The sequence below is a fragment of the Pseudopipra pipra genome, chromosome 12 (assembly GCF_036250125.1).
Source record: "Pseudopipra pipra isolate bDixPip1 chromosome 12, bDixPip1.hap1, whole genome shotgun sequence".
In the NCBI taxonomy this organism is placed as follows: domain Eukaryota; kingdom Metazoa; phylum Chordata; class Aves; order Passeriformes; family Pipridae; genus Pseudopipra; species Pseudopipra pipra.
In genome coordinates, this window is record NC_087560.1 from 14,590,135 (window position 1) to 14,607,187 (window position 17,053).

Below are 17,053 nucleotides of genomic sequence, written 5' to 3' on the forward strand. Positions count from 1 at the left end.
GGGAGCAAAGGAGAAAGAGTTATGACCTGATCCGTTCTGTAGCACCCACACATCCAGCTTGCACACTCTCAGTAAACTCCAGGATTTAAACCAACAGCTTTATAACTTGTGCTCATCTCCCAAAACCATGCATGCAAGTTCTCAATGTATTCAAGAGTTTAAAACTCCTTTTTAATGCATCATTGAAGTACACAGTGCAAACTGAAATTCTGCATGAAATAGCCATAAACACTTGTAGCTTAAGATGTTGATAAATACGCTACATATCAGGTATCCCACACAGGGGATAAAGGAACGTTTCCCATTGCAGTTGTTTTGCAACAACTGCAAAATTAGGTTCGTATTCAATAAATGTAGAAATATAACTTGACCGTATTTACTTTTTTTCTTAATTAAAGAATCAATTCCCTCTAAATGCCAAGGTCTTCTAATGCATATTTGGTCGATTATTTCATTCCTTCTTCTACACTTCTCACTGAAAAAGCACTAGTGTGACTTCCATGACAAACTTCACTTTCTTAAGATTCAAAAATTAAGTGATTTTTTTAAAAACTCTCAGTTTTTGTAACTCCTGACATCGAAATGTAAGCACATTGCACCTCTTCTTTCTCAAACACTTTCAGCTGTCTGCATTGGGCTGATCAGCAGCACAGAACTAGACTACAGCCCCTGTGAAAACTCTTCCTTTCCAAGAGCCCTAACAGACAAGTATTTGCACAAAAAAATGCCTATATATAATTTCATCTGTTCAGTCTTCAGGCAAAAGTATTAATGACAATTTTGGCAAAACCTGAATGTTCTTTGCTCCCAGCTCAAAATATTTTCTAATTATTAGTATTTTTTAATTAAAAAAAAGGTGTTACTTTGTAACCTGTTCTAACTAAACATATCCAAAATGTGCTCTCTTGTCTGAAGAGGAGCCAGGGCAATAAAATATTGGTTCACTCTTAAATTACATCTGACTAACTCTGTCCTTGGTGATGTCAAGCTTAAACATCAATGCAAGGACGAGTCTGGGAAGCTTGAAGTCATCGCTTTTCCTTCCCCATCCTTAACTTGTGCCTGACAGCAGCTATCAAACACTCCAGCCACATCCCAGCTGATGGGAGTGACTCCTCTGCTGGAGAAAATAATATTACTTTGACAGTGGTGGGGCTGTCCCCATTTAGGGTAGGGGGAGTCAGAGCCAGTCGGAAACCCCATTACCCCGTAGAGGAGTTTCCACACCACAGAGAATTGGAAAAACACTTATTGGATGCTGCAGCTGCTCCTGTTCCCCTTTCGGTAAACCTGGAAAATCTGAACTGCTTTTCCATCACTGAGGGGGAGAAGGGAGGGGGAAGAGAAGAAGAAAGTGGGAAAAAAAAAAAAGAAGGGAAAAGCAAAGACAAGACGGAGCTGCTGTAAGGGAGCGGGCCAGGGTGCCGGCCATCCAGCTGGCAGCCAGCAGAGCATGTCCACAGCCCAGACTGAAAAACAAAGGGGCTCGAGCCACGTTCCAGTGGAAAATCAGCAGGGACAGTCCAGATGTGCCGAAGGATGGATATCTCACCCTGATGATAAATCATAAGAGGCAGCGAAGCCTCCTCTGCTGGAGCCTCCCAGGGACAGAGGACATGAAGTGTTGGGGAAAGATGATGAGGAGCAGAGAGATGGGGACACCCCCACACCTCAGTTCATGTGTGATGAGAAACTGATTCCCAAACCCTCTCTTCCCTCCATCCTCCTTTATTTTCTTTTTGGGGATGTGTGTACCTTCTCTCCCTTTTTCACAGTTAGCTGGGTTTGTTTTGAGCTGCACAGACACTGCACAATGCTGAGCTCCATCTCCACACCTGCCGTGGCAGCCTGGTGGCAGCGCTGGTGTGACACAGGGGCTGTGACACTGACTCCTGGCACACACACAAGACACACACACTCCCTGTGCACTGCACATGCTGGAGTTATAGCACAGCTGCGCTGCTCTGTTCCTCTCAGGTGGAAACACAGTGATGATTGGAATGCATTTCTGCACATCGTATAGAGGCAAAAAAAAAGAAAAGAAGAAAATTTCCATCCAACTCTGTTATGTATATCTCCAAACCTTTGTGTCCTCCAAGCCAGGGCTGAGCCCTCCAATTCCATGCTGATAACTATATATCTGCTACACTCCTCTATGCACTTAATTTCAAAAGCACTGACAGAAAATGAGAGGCTCCATTTTCTGGAGTTACCTTCTAAGATCTGAGGACTCTGTCCTTACAAGCCATTTCAGCAGGATTATTCAGCACACGAAAAAGGCCTAATTCCTTATCAAGTGCTGTATTTTTAAGTTAATCACATTATTAGAGCTAGTGGTTTTACTGCTGTTAGGTATTGCCACATTCTTCTTGCCCTCTCTACACTGCCCAGCACCACAGAGCAGCTGGAGGATGCGTGTGCAGTAATGGCATTATTTCTAGAAAGGCCAGAACCTGCACATTAATCTACATAAACACCTGCCTCTTTGTGCTTGTGCTACAGACACTTATTACTATAATTATTAATATAAATTTGTATATACAGATATCTAATTACATAACTGTTATAATATTTCTATAGTGTGATATTGCATCAGATAAGTAATAGGTGTGCAACTGATACTGATCCATAAGAATGCATGATTACAGATTTGGCAATTCAAATGAGTGCATGTAGTTTTGCACATTAATGGAGTGCAATAACACTTTCCTGAAGCATAAAAACCTAGTGCCAAAAGGCAAGGGATTTGAGGATACAATTAATAAAGAAGCAGCATGGCAATATCACAGGTTCTCCTGTAAAAATACTCTTGAAACAGCTATTCACTATTCTTCTAAACAGAGCAATTTTTTTTTAAAATAAAAAAGCACTTATTTAACTTTGATGGGAGTTAGAATTTCTACTCAGAATAAAAACCTTGAGTTATTAACCGACATTAGGCCTTCTTAGCCTACACTCTCAAAAGATTTGGTTTGAATTTAAAATTGAAACTCAGTCTTTTTTTTTTTTCAAGTCTCTCAATTACATTAAAGGAGATTTGGGTTAGAACACTGCTCATAAGGACAGCAAGGCAAGAAGCCTCCTCTCTACGAACAGTTCAAGTAAAGCCCCTATTCAAGGCCCTAATAAATTACTCTATTTGTTTTGAACATGCATAATCCAATGAAAGAAAACACTTCTTTTCTTATCTTGGACACCAACTCCTCTTATAAGCTTGCCCAGACAAGATTTTCTGTCCCAGTGGAGGAGCCAGAAAGCCCCAGCCAGCACACAGGGCTGGGAGCTCGGCATGGCCGGTGGGCAGGGTGTGGGAACGATGGCTCTGAACAGCCTTCCTGCTTCCTGAAGCCTGGAATCATGGTAACTTTCAGAGAGGGGAAAAAAAAAATAAAAATATCAAGCCACTGATCTAGGTCTAAATATGGATTCAGGAGTTCGAATTTCTGACTTTTTTTTTCTTTTACTGTATTAGGGTTAGCTAAAAGTCGGTCCTTTTAGCTAAAACCCATGTCTATATAAACCATGTGTGCCCCACTGTACTTCTGAAGTTTATTCAAAAAAGAGAAAAAAAAAAAAAAAAATCAAAATACTGAAGTACTCTGAATGCACAATTATCTGAGGAGGTGACACACCACACAGCTCCCTGCAAGTCAAGTGCTACAGCCATGTGCTAACAATGACTCACAGCACATTCATCACACGGTGTCTTCAGTTTATGTGTTTTTCCCCGTCAAGGCAAGGGATGTCAAAAATAAGAAGAACAAGAAGGATAGAGAAGGTGAGGGGAATGGCTGCTGGTCTGGAGCTGCCAGCACACTGCTCACCTGGAGACTCCCGTGTCCGCTTGCGCTCCAGCAGGGAGGGATCGGGACATGGCTCCAGCGAACACCAGCTTTCGCGGTTTATCTGGAAAACAGAGCAGAGCACATCAAACAAAGGCCACTCTCGCCAACACCCGTCAGTCTCTTCTGCAATGTCCCTCTGCATCGACCAGCAGATACAGAGTTATGGCTTAATTTTTTCCCAATAATGAAAATGTCAAAAGTAACATAAGATTTTTTTAATTTTTTTTTAGCATCACAAAACAAACCATTAAAATATGCCAAAAAACTTTATTTCTCTGTGGAAAGTTTGATTTCAAGGTGGCTCCTACCCAAGGAAGGAGTTCAGAGGGAGGATGAGCCAGAGTTTAAGCTACCAGTTGAAGACTAAACACCCTGGCTTCAACTCCCACTTCCATCTGTAGTGGGACTGCAGGCAAAATACTCCTCTGCTTTATGCCTCAGTTCACTACCAACAGAACAGCAATTCCTTACCACCCACATTGCTGTACAATCACCTCAGAGATAGCAAGGTGCTCTGATGCTGTGGAAATGATGGCTTGGGAAGTGCCCAGGTCATGGTGAGAACAAGAAGCACTTTGGGTTTGCATTAACCGAAATGATGATGATGATAGAAACGTCCATTTTAACACTAAGACACATCACATGGTTTATTTTAACAGCAGCCCTTATCATCTTACCCTGTCCCTCACCCTTTCCATGACTCCCGGTCTTTCAGCAAGGATGACTGATCTGTTCTCAGCCTTCTCCTCCCTCTGCCTGTGCTTTCATCTTCCTCACTCAGGTTGTGCTGTCCAACATTTTGACTCCGAAGTCTGCTGAACTATCCACAACCCTTGGTCACCCAACACTTGCTTCACATCACTTTTGTCTCCAGCTGGCAAACTCTGGAAGTCCCTTTACTCTCTCTGTTGTTTCTTCAAGGCAAATGCCTTTATTTGTCAAATGCATGCAAATCTCACCTGTCCCACACAATGAAATCCAGAGATTATTTCCCCTCCTGACCTGCCTCAAACACACAGGATCTCACACGTTAAGTTGTAGCTAAAAGGAAACTACTGAAATGGATGACTTTGCCTGATATATCAACTATTTCTTCTACCCTCTCTCTGGTTTTCATTTTCTCTCCTGAAATAATTTCCTTTTCTCTATGTCAAATAGTGATTTTTTACTATTTAGTTTTAGCCTCTGACCCATGTTTGAACCTCCTCTGTGATCCTGCTCTATTTTTGCAGTCCCTTGCTGGATTCTCATCCTCTCACCGGTCGCCCTTCTCCTATGTTATGAATTGCACTGGTTTTGCCTTTTTATTATCTTTTTTTTTTTTTTCAATAAAGAAAAACCAAGATTCTCCTACCCTTGACCTGACAGGATGCTTTGACTAATGACCCACGTCCTTGTTTCCTTTCTCACTGAGATCATGGAACTTGTTACTGCAGTTGTTGGCTGGTGCTCCTCACTGCTCTGGCTGCGTCTCCTGCCTGTCCCCCGAGGGGCTCCTGCCAGCACCTCTGCTCACCTCCTGCTCTCCACTCCCCCTGACCTGTCAGCTACTTTCTACGGCACATTTTTCTTCCTCAGGTTTTGTCCTCCTCCGTACTTCTGGGATGACAAAACAGGCTTGGAAGAGCCTCTGACAGGTCAGCTAGTCTCTTTCTGCTGCTCCAAGTCAGGCTCAATTATCATCTGAGAGGTCTTAATCCAACGTGCCCTTAAAATCCTCCAGTGGTGAGGATGCTGTGACCTTCTCCAGTCAGCAGCTCTTGCTGACAGAGACAGGGAGGGAGCAAAGAAGATCTGAGAGAGGAAAAACGAGCAGGAGTCTCTGAGAAGAGGTGAAGGAGACACTGTGCTCTGCTGGAGTCAAGTCTCCGGGGCACCTCAGTGCACATCCCACATGGACATTCTTCCCCACTTCCATCCAATTTTACAGGCTGTTTTGCTTAGATACAATGCACACTTCCTAGCAGTTACTCACTGACTCTGCTTATACATATATATTATATACACATTCATCTAGGATCCCATTACACCTCGCTATGCACACACATCTAAGATCCCAGCCTTCCCTGCACCTCTTCTCAACACACACACCTGCATATCCATCTTCTCCCTTCTACATACAGCACATCTATATTAAATGAGAGGTGGAGAGAGAAAGAGAAGCAATCTGAAGTCTGAGAAGGGTTTTTGTAACCAAAAACTCAAACCAATGATTTTTTTGTTTTCCAAAGGGACACAAAAATGTTGAATTTTAACTGTTACATGGACAGTGGGTCACCATTTGGATTCTTTCAACAGAAGACACTCCCTGCTCTCAGTGAGGCTGTGTGGTATTGAACCTGAGCAACTAAACTTAACTGCAGAATTTATCCTTTTTTAGTCTTAAAAGAGCTGCAAAGTCAATAAATACCACTTTATGACTATAAAATCAATAAATATCATGTTATTATCCTTTTCTCTCCAGATAAAGCAGAATCTATTTGCACCATGGTTTCTTACATTTTATTAAAGGCAAATCTAGAGGTTGAGCCTGAACACATGGAGAAGGACAAATGCAAATGTGCTCAAGTCCACACAAATGAAGGAACGACCCAATTCAGATACAAAATCAAATTCTGCCTCCTTCTGATTTGCTTGCACCTAACTCCTTCCTCATCATATTGAGTCTGACCCTTCATACTTTTAAACAAATCTCCATTACATTTAAAGGAACTACTCCTGATTTTTACTGATATCCACTAAGAGAAACCAATTATTAAACATCCCGATCAATAATTAGCAAGAAAGTAAAATATAAGGAGGTTCAAGCTGTCTGTTAAATAAACTATATTAGGGTGAATTAACATTATATTTTTGCCCTTAATAGAACCAATTGAGTCATTCACTGAAAATGCATTATAGACATTGGCACTTTTTCAAAAAAGATTTGAGTATTTTTCCCATTTCCCAGCCAGCTCTCTCCTCAGCCCTGTGGCTTTGCCAAGTATTGAAAACGTCTGCTTTTTTCTGTTAAAAAAAGTAATGAGAGAGTAACACTGAGGATTAAGGTGCTGCTTCAGATATGCCTTATTATGTACAAAATGAAACATTAAAACTAAATATTTATCTCAGTAGCCCTAATTCAGGAAAAACAATAATCACCACCATCAAAACACAAAGGAAACCACTACTATATACAAGTATTCCCTATGCCAAAACGAGCCCAGACAGGACTTGAGGGAGGTTTACTGAGTGCTCTCAGGAAACTGGGTGGTCTGTAGATACTCAAAACACAAACCCCACTATCCACAGCTCAACACTGATCACTGGGATCCCTCCTCAACACCTGATTTCTGTTTGTGTTTACTCAGGACTAGTGACTACAAGTACAAACAGTAAGGGCTAGAGAGAAAATTACCTTTATAAAAGCACCTCAACATCAGGAGCTGGGTAATGCACTAGTATGAAGAAATTTGAAATGAGGTTGTCTTAGGATTTTGTGGACATGTGAGCATTAAATGTGATAAAACTATTCCTCTCTTCTTCCCTCAGTCTCTGTTTAGCTGAGAGAAGCCCAACAACAGGACCACAGGCTAGTGGCCACAGAAGATGATAAAAGCCCCACACACTCTCTGATTATAGCCCACTGATTCCAAGCATCCCAAATCTTTGTGGTGGGAGTGGAGGATGCTGTGGTGTTCTGATGGCAGAGGGAATATGAAACAGCCTCTGGGAACAGAGTTTCAATACAGCTTTTGAAGAAATGCCAGGAGAGAACCAGCTATTTTCCACACAGAAGCCTGAATGTGTTTATCTGCAGCTCAGACACAGAATGAATCATGGAAGCACATCCCCAGGCACAAAAGACTGAATCCCAAAGGATTTTGTGTTTGCCTGTGAAGCACTAGCAGACTAAATGTTCAAAGAGGGCTTTAGGACACCAGCTGGAGCTGCGAGCAGCCGGTTCGATTGCTCTTTCTGGGCACACACACGTATTTCCTGACTCTGAGACCTCTTCCTGCAGACATTGAATTTGAAACTTAATGTGACTTAATGGAGAAACCTCTTTGCATAAGAGAAGGCCGGTGCTGGACAACCTGTGAGACAAACAGGGCTGGGGTGTCATCAGTCTCGCAGGAAAAATGAGTGACCCCAGACTCTGTTTCCAGACTCTTCTTTCCTCTCCCCCTGCACGAGGGTCTTGGCCAAGGAGCTATCTAATCTCCTGCACTGCTTGAAGTCCTGTGTGGTGCCTGCCTGTGAAAACCAGGGTTGGGACCTCCTTCTCAAAGACATTTCAAAAATATCTGCTTCTAGCAGAGCAGTGTGCTGGAGGGTCCCTAGGAACGGGCACCTTGGGGGCCAGTGGCTACCTGGCTCCCATGTACCTCTCCTACCTTTCCAGCACAGAAAAGTCCTTTTCTCTCCCTCTGGCTTTATTTTAACTCTTCTTGCCTTCCATCTCACAACAAAGAGAACACAGTGACCCCTCAGGAAATCTTCCGCTATTTTAGAAGTTTGCACTTGCCAACCTCACTGGTAGTGATATAAATCAACACCTCCAGAGCAGAAGGAACCATATGAATTTAACTTCCATTTCCTAGCAGATCTCTAGGATTCCTCTTCCCTCCATATTGTTTTAACTTTGTCCTAAATTTACAAGTTTCCATTTCTCTCCTTTTCTTTCTCCAGCTTCCTGACTAAGATCTACGTTGCAGTTAAAACCAGATACTACTGCTGATAGGAAAATACTTAGGAGACTAATTCTAGCTTGCTTAGTGTTTCATTAGGTACCTGTACACTTACTGAGCAACAACTGACATACCAGGGAAGATTTGAAATATCCACTGTAGAACAAAAATAGTAGAAAAAAAGCACAAAATTATAACTAATTTCTTTAATAATGAGAAATGATACAATGCTTTTTTTTGGGGGGGGGGGGGAATATATGTAGACTCTAATTTTTTTCTAGGAACTCCCTGTTCCTGAAAATTTCCTGTAGGATAGTTTCATTGAGGAAATTTGTACACATAACTGGAATTCAATGTTTATACTGAACAACTTTACAATTCCATTTACAATGGAATTATCCAGTTGCCTCTAATTCCTGCACTAGAAACGAAAACAACAGTTGATTCACCCCCTTCACAAAATCCACCTCTAAAGATCCTCCAAACCTCTTTCAAAAAGAGCATGAAGAATGGGGCACCTGGGGAAGGAATTTCCACTGTTTTCCTTCAACATCTGTTGCTGCAGAAAAACTCCATATACACGAAACTCATAAGAGCAAAAAATCACTGCTTTGGCAATCATCTTGCCAGACAATATTAAGAGCAGACATATCAGTTTGCTTGCGAATTCCAGATTTATTTTTTATTTAAAATTTTTTTTGTAATCTCCCTGTGTATTTTCTTAGCTTTGGGGGAAGATATTAACATGTGGATGCAGAACACAAAGACATTCTCCAGTGTATGCCAAAAGGGACAACACTTGCATTTCTTCAATGATTTCTACGGAGATTTTTCTTTTAGTACTGTGAATACACGACAGGGAGCTTTTTACCTTTATAGAACTGGTGACACCATATCAGGACATTTTTTCAAGAAGACCCAAAGTGATCTCACTCACAGCAACAAGCGAGCAGTGCTGTAGGAAACTCATTAAAGGATTACACCAGAAGAGGCTCCTACCACCACAGGACATGTTACATGACCGAATAAATCAGCACTTTGTGGTGTAAGAGCAATGCTGAATTCCTAGAGTGTGTTTTTTCCCCCTGGCAATGTTCCAGCTGGGGAAAGGAACGTGTGCCCAAAATACATTTTCCAGCCCTTGGCACTGGGATGTCCTCCACCAGCAAAATTAAGAGTCCTGGTAATGACAAACTTTAATTAAGCTTTAAAAATAACAGCATTGGCTTTGCATAAATACCCTCTCTTGACTAACTAACATATGTGAGTAAAATTCCCACAAACGTGTGTGCCTAAGGTGAAAACACATTAACTTCATTTAAGTTGCCCTTCCAGTCCTAATTCTACATGAGACACAAAGAGAAAAACTCAAAAGCTGTCCACATCATTCTAAATACAATTCTCACCTTCTTCAATAACCATAACAGCGTGGACAGATGTAGGATTAAAGTTCAGAATTATTTTAGGGCTGCAAAGATTGATGGACACTGCATACCCATCACCGGGGGACGGCGCTTCCCTCAGATGAACAACCCCAAAGAAGGAATGAACTTGCTTATGTGTCGATAAACCAAAAACATAAAAAAGAAAAAGCTAAGTACGAAAACATACAGTGGAAGGAACCCTAGTTTCAGCTAATTTGGGGACCTTCTCCACATAGTACTTCTAGCTCAGGATGCTGCAAATGACCCTTTGCCTTAGGTGGGCAGGGTTCATTCCAGAGGATCGTCTCCGATGCTGAGGTAGAGCTATCAGAGCAGCCAGGGAGCAGAATAATTCCAAAATGCCTTAATTAATTATTAATGCAGGTTTTAATTTCACAAATAATGTTCTGATCTTTAACTGGAAGCCAAATGGGATTGGTTCATCTGGAAAGCAGATAAATCAAACCTCAGTACCCCAGTTATGAAAAAAACTTACACCTACTGCCTACACTTAACAGTTTGAACATTCACACACAAAGGTAAAATGCAGATAGAGGCAATAAGCAATTATAAAACATTCCCAGCTGCAATTGCTCAGTCTCCCATTCCCAAAGTAAGCCCAGTTCTTACTTCCTAACTCTGTTCATCCACACTTGAACACTTGTCTGACTTCACATGCATTTGAAAGGTGCCAGCCAGTGTGGTTTTCGTATTCTGTCCCCAGATAGTTATATTTGTGGTAGCAGGCACAACATAAAAATGAGACAGAGCTGCCAACACACACATGGGCACACTGAGACTTCCCATTTTGGGCTTGCAATAACACAGCACAGACTGCTTTACCCTGCACGTAGCTGCTCAGAGCTCAGCAAAATGTTCAGACAAGGAGACATCCCGCATACCCCACATCTTCTCCCTCATCTGCTACAAAGCAATCCCAGCAGGAGCAACGATGGCAAATTTTTATGTCATTTCTGCCTCATCCAGGCTTCCCTGCACAGTGGCAAACCACTCTGTTCAGGGACCAAGTTCATCACGGTTGCATTGCTGCAGCAGCCAGTGAAGAACATGGAATCACAGAATGGTTTGAGTTGGAAGGGACCTTAGAGATTAACCAGTTTTAAAGCCCCTGTCATGGGCAGGAACACTTTGCAAGAGACCAGGTTGCTCAAATCCCCATCCAACCTGGTCTGGAACACCTCAAGGGATGGGACATCCCACAGCTTCTCTGCATCAGTGCCTCACCTCCATTACAGTAAGGAATTTCTTCCTGGGATGAAGTCCTACCTCTGACATAGAGGCTGGGACACAGAGTAACCTGTTGCCTCTTGCTTTTTTCTATGTGGGGAGGAGGAAGAAGCTATGTTAAAGCCAAAAATAACTGTGTGCATCAACCCTCAAAACTGCTGAGGTTGATTTTTTTCATAACTCTATAAGCCACTGTTTCAGGCACAATCTAAACATGGAAAATTTGAGCCTCAACACAGTGACCCTTCAGAAGACACGTGCATTGCAAAATAATCAGCAGGAATCAAAACTCTTTTGTGACTGTATCTAAGAATGGTTGCAGTCAATGCAAACATAATCCCATCTATAAGCATTTAATACCCTAAATGACACAAGATCTTTGTTCACCACTTGTTCCAGTTGTCCTTCTCCACCAGCTGATTTTATTTTCTATGTTATGATTGAGTCACGATTCGTGGAGGTATTTAAAAGATGTGTAGACGTGGCACTTGGGGACATGATTTAGTGGTGGGCTTGGCAGTGCTGCTCAATGGTTGGACTTGATCTTACAGGTCTTTTCAACCTAAACAGTTCTATGATTCTATGATTACTGAGTTCTCTGTCTTGAAATGAAGCAAAGAATCTATTCATCTACCACTCAAAGAAACTACATCTTGCCCAAGTCAATCTGCAGGCCAAACTGAAAGCTGCTTGGTGCTTTGCAGGTATCTTGCTAACATTTCATTCAGATCAAACACTCTCGATGGATCTGATTTGGGTTCGCTTTTGTTTTAAGAGTATTTATTTGCTTTTCAATACTTGACACTTAAGCCTTGTCCTCTTAACTCCTCAAAATACAATTACCTAGATAATGTACAGTTTTATTTCAGTATTTTAATTAAAACCAAACCCAACAAAATCCCCGCCCCCAGCTCCCTCACTAAGGGCCTGATCCAACTCCCATTAACGTCAAGAGATGATCTGCCACTGACGCACTCTGGTGCTGGCTGGGATCCCTAGATCATCAAAATTTAATTTCATCTACCAGTTATGTTACAGAAACCAGATAAAACATGAAGAACAACTGAAAATTGAGCTAAAGTTGATCACAGCTATAGCTGTCACCAGCACCCTCCTATTTTAAACATCTGCAGCCTGCACAGCCCGTGTTGGGAGCAGCAATGCGTGCACACACACACACATATATGGACACTGAGTCATTTGCAGGGACAGACAGTATAACCCACAGTTTTGAAACTCAGTTAGGAAAATACTAGTTGGAACTAACAAGAGACACATTTTGTTATAAAATCTGAGCTTTGCTGAACAAAAACTAATTTAAGGAACTGGTGACATCAGAAATACTGAAGTCAGATAAGTCTAGTGAGTTACATTTCAACCTGGGCATTTGGATACTCTTTATAAAGAGAAAGACTGTGTTTTTTATTGGCAACCAAGATTGTCAGGGATACCAGGTCTTCTTCCAAGAATTATTAAACAGTCATTTCATAGAAGTAGTGTGCACAATACGTCAACATTTTTAATGACTCATAGGGTGTCTAGAGACTCAATACCGTGGGATTCAAACCTCAATCAGCATCATTTATATGAGTTCAAAAATACTCAAAAAATTGAGCTAGTAGAAAAAACAACTTAGTTATTTGTGCCACCAAAAATGACGATACAATACTTTCATCCCTAAACCGAGCAAGTTAACAAAAGCTAAGTCTATTTTAGTGCAGATAAAGTAGGACAAGAATCAGTTGAAAATAAATTTGTTACATGTTCTCATCTTGACTTTGAAACAAGAGCATGAAGCAAAAATCATAAAAGAGGAAGCCATACGATCATGCACAATCCCACTGCTTCAGCTAAGAAGAGGAAAGAGAAAAAGGGAGAGGGAAAGGAAATGCTCTTCCAGGAGTTAAGATCTCTGAGTCGGGCTGTGTTTTGCAGTCCCTCTGGCTGCTCTCCTATTTCCATTCACTCTGCCAGGAAACTGCTGAAGCTCCAAAAAGCTGTTACAGAGACAGGACATTCCCAGACTGCCATTGTGCCATTTGGTGGAGCACTTGCTAATTTTAGATTAGAGGAGGAACACACTGGGACAATTAGCCAAGAACCACTCCTGACTCCTGCTCCAACCCATCCTCAGACAAAACTCACACCCAAACAACAAGACTGACAACAACACCCTTCAAACACAAATGAGAAACAGAGGGAAAGGAGGATCCACCATGCCTTTTTTTTGACAGAATACATCTTTCAGGAGACATGTGCATTTCAACCCCATAAGCGACCACTGGAAATGAAAACCTATTGCACCTTATGCAGAAAACCCACCTGAGAGGGTTTTAAATCAGGAGGGAACTGTTAAATGACAGAGGACAGGGAAGATGGTTAGGGAGTGATCCCAAAGAGTGCATGCCACAAGAGATTATCTAGCTCCACAGATAATAATATTTGGCATGAAATGGTTTGATAACATTCAAAACCATCTCCATGCTGAAGGGCAAGAGCTGTCCCACCTGCCCCTCCTCTCTGCACCACCCAGCTGGGGACACGAGTATAGTGAGGAACAGATCGATCCGTTGGAGATAGGGAAAGGAACCCATAAAGAAATGCACAGAAACACCATACCTTTAACAACACAACATCTACAGTCCTGTCCACCTTGGAGATGTCGCACAGGCTGTATCGCCTCTTGTGGCGTTCGTACATTTTGTCCAAAAAGCTGGGAGTGAAGGAGCAGAGCCCACCATGAACCCCGGGCTGACCACGGCCAGGCACACTCCAGACCTCTCACATCCGTGCTCGGAGGAGTCCCTGTGTCTCAGCACACCAGCCTGTCCGAGCTTCTCAACAGGAAAGAGAAAATCCCAGAGCTGCGACCGGCTGATAAAGTCTTCTCGGAACAGATTTGCTTATACAGGCAACGCAGGAACTTATAGCAAACAAAAGGTATTTGAAGACAGCTTTATACATATAGGATTATTTTTTCTGCAACTGCTAAGAATGGTATCAGCCTTCCTGTTATAGTAATAATAATAAAAAAAATGTTTTCCAGACAACTTTGATATCCAAAAAGCACCAGAATTAAAATCCTGCCTGAAAAGAGAACAAAAGCCAGATGTGTGCAGCAGGAACCCTGACGCTCCGAGAGGAAAGGCAGAAGGTAGGCTCAGCCACGACGGGTCTAATTCAGGAAAAAGAGAAAAACAAAAAAAAGCCAATCACAGTATCCAACGTAAATACTGTCACCAACGTGTTTTGTCTTTCACGCCCTCATTCACTGAAAGAAACAATGAAAAAAGGTACTTTCCTCCTTTCTAGTCAGTCCACTGTTCATAAGGCAGGAGGGCTCGGTTTTGCATTAAGTTTAAATTTCTGATGACAGCACAGGGCAAAAGGAAAGAAAATAATGAAATAAAGCCACTCCCCTCCTGATTTGGGCTGGGACGTCACTACTTGCCTTTTTAGTCCTGCACCAGTGTTCTCCCAGCTTTCAAATTTACTGTGCAGTTGTGGGAGCATGATTCAGAGAGGAAAAAAAAAAAAGAGGAGGGAGGGGGGGAAGAAAAAGCAGCAGCTTTTCTTTGCCAGCCTCTTCCACCTCCGGCTGCAGGCACTCAGTGTGTTTGCTCGGTCCAAAAGGAGGCTGAGAGCAAAGGGACATGTTTTTGGAGAGGTAAAAAGACTCTTCCTACACCCTCAGGCCAGGTGAATCAAAGACAGTTTCAGGGTTAATGCTTTCCCAAACCAGGAATGGAAACTTATGATTTAATCAGTGCACATGGAAAAAAAAAATAAAAAAAAAAATAAGGAAATCAGCCATTTACTTTTTTCTTGTTTTGTTTGCAACACAGAGCAAAAGATTTCAACAACTTGTTGTCCAGAAAATACAATTTTCTCTCTTTTTTCCTACCCTGAAAGGCAGAGCTTTTTTCCTTAAAAAAAAAAAAAAAGAGAACACCAAAAAAACACCCTAAAGTTTTTCATGTTTCTAATGTTGGGCCAGCTCGAGCAACTCTCTGCTCTCAATAGCTCATTCACATCAGCTGGGCCCTGCACGCTCACTGCCACATGGTTTCCTGTTTTCAAACTGCCCCCTTGCAGCCCCCTCTGCTTTCCACCCCACCCTGACCTCTCCAGGGATGAAATCTTTCCATACTTCCCTGGCTTTAGACATTCTCTCATTCACCGATTCAAGAGAGAATGGGGGCGGTTCAAAATGGAAAAAAAAAAGGAAAAAAAAAGAGAGAAGAAAAGGGGAAGTGGGGTCTTCTGTGACTGGGAGTTCGTAGCAACCAGAACTTGCTGCTTTGCTAAATAGAAAAGCTGAAAATGCAGGAATTTTTAATTGCATGCTGCAAAGCAGGAAACACAGAATTGGAAACAGTACTTATCAACCCAACGTTTAATTGCTGATCTCCAAAAGCTGTCCCTGGCAGCCCTGGGCAAACTGGCCCACCTCCTGCTGCTGGGATTTGCCCCACTCCTGGAGCTTAGTTAGGGGGTTGTAAGTCTTTTCATCCAGTCCCATAGGGTGGTCCTGGTTGTATAAAGAGCTTTGTAACCACCAGCTCAAATCTGGCAAAGGTGACTCAAACCCTGAAGCCTACTGAAGCATATTTTTCAGCATCTGAGTGCAAGATGAGTCTTCCAAAGGAGATCCAAACCCATCTGCTGCGAACAGGCACTCCAGCTCCTCTCTTCCCAGTGCTACACAGTCTTCTGACTGCCCCAAAACATTCCACCACAGCCTGCCTGTGAGTAACACAGGAACTGACTCCCCTCCACGCCCGTTTGGTAGAACACCAAAAACCAGGAGTTTACAGAACTACAATGTACTATTTTGGGCTCCTGGATAAGACACCCCTGATCCTACAGTCAGATTACACAAAAGCAGAGTTACCCTTCCAGACTTAGCAGATTCAATAACCAAGCAAAGAAGGGCATCTTTTCCTAAGACTTGGTGACACAGTGGCCAACCCCCAAGCCAAGGTCCACCGTGGGCATCACTCCATGGCCGTGTCCTCATGTGCTGGATGGGCTGGGGATTCACAGGGGATGAGCTCCCCCAGGTTAGGGACACAGGTAAACTCTTACCTACTCAACGCGAGGTATCTCCCCCCACTTTCACCAGGCTCCAGTCTCTCCCTCACAACCCAAAGCTTCACCTCCACCACACCACCCGCTGAACTGAGGAGGATCTCCTCTACGAGGCTCTCTTACAGCTACAATCCCTGGCTCGAGATCTCAGCCAATGACTCTATTTTCTTCAACAACAAGCAGAGCTTCTGCTTTCAGTATTAGGACACACACGAAATGTGGTCATACTTTGGGGACTTTCTGGAGGCACCAGTTTTCTCCACAAGTAATGAATCCCAGCAATCATGTGCCTGTCGAGATGAGGAATCAGAAATGGCTGTGACAGCATTCCAGCCCTTCAAACACTACCATAAAAGGCAGGGATTTCCTCAAATCTAAATTTACAAGACAGGAACCTATAAACAAAGTGTGTGAATTTAGTTCAGGTGTAAGAATTTACAACAGCCACTGTGCCTTAATGATGCTCTAAGGTTTCACTGCAGATATTTTTGTTTGCAAATCAATTTAATTATGGCTGCTGGCATAGACATCCAAGATTTATCCAAACAACAACTGCACAACTCTGCCCAGATGCTCCATTCAAAGGATTTCACCTTTGATCCACAGAGGTCCTCTGGCAACCAGAAAGAGATGTTCGGCTGCCAGGCTCAGGCAATGCCCACCTTGCAGAGGAAATTGCCAGGTGAGCATCCCTACGAACAGCGACAGCACATCTTCCACGGAGATGCAAGACAGGTCCAACTTGTGGCTACACCAACACCCAGCCTTTTGTGGT

The 17,053-nt window shown here is 42.6% G+C and overlaps 1 protein-coding gene across 21 annotated transcripts in view; it reads right to left on the bottom strand.

Moving 5' to 3' along the window:
• Positions 1–17,053, bottom strand: part of AKAP13 (A-kinase anchoring protein 13) — a 208,446-nt gene that overhangs the window by 54,373 nt on the left and 137,020 nt on the right. For 18 of the 21 annotated variants that reach the window (XM_064669029.1, XM_064669030.1, XM_064669026.1 and 15 more), the window contains one exon: positions 3,825–3,906. In XM_064669029.1, the coding sequence (XP_064525099.1) occupies positions 3,825–3,906 (82 nt within the window). Of the gene's footprint in view, positions 1–3,824; positions 3,907–13,806; positions 14,445–17,053 lie in introns of those variants that run through there. The other 3 variants (XM_064669044.1, XM_064669046.1, XM_064669047.1) reach the window with 3 other exon arrangements.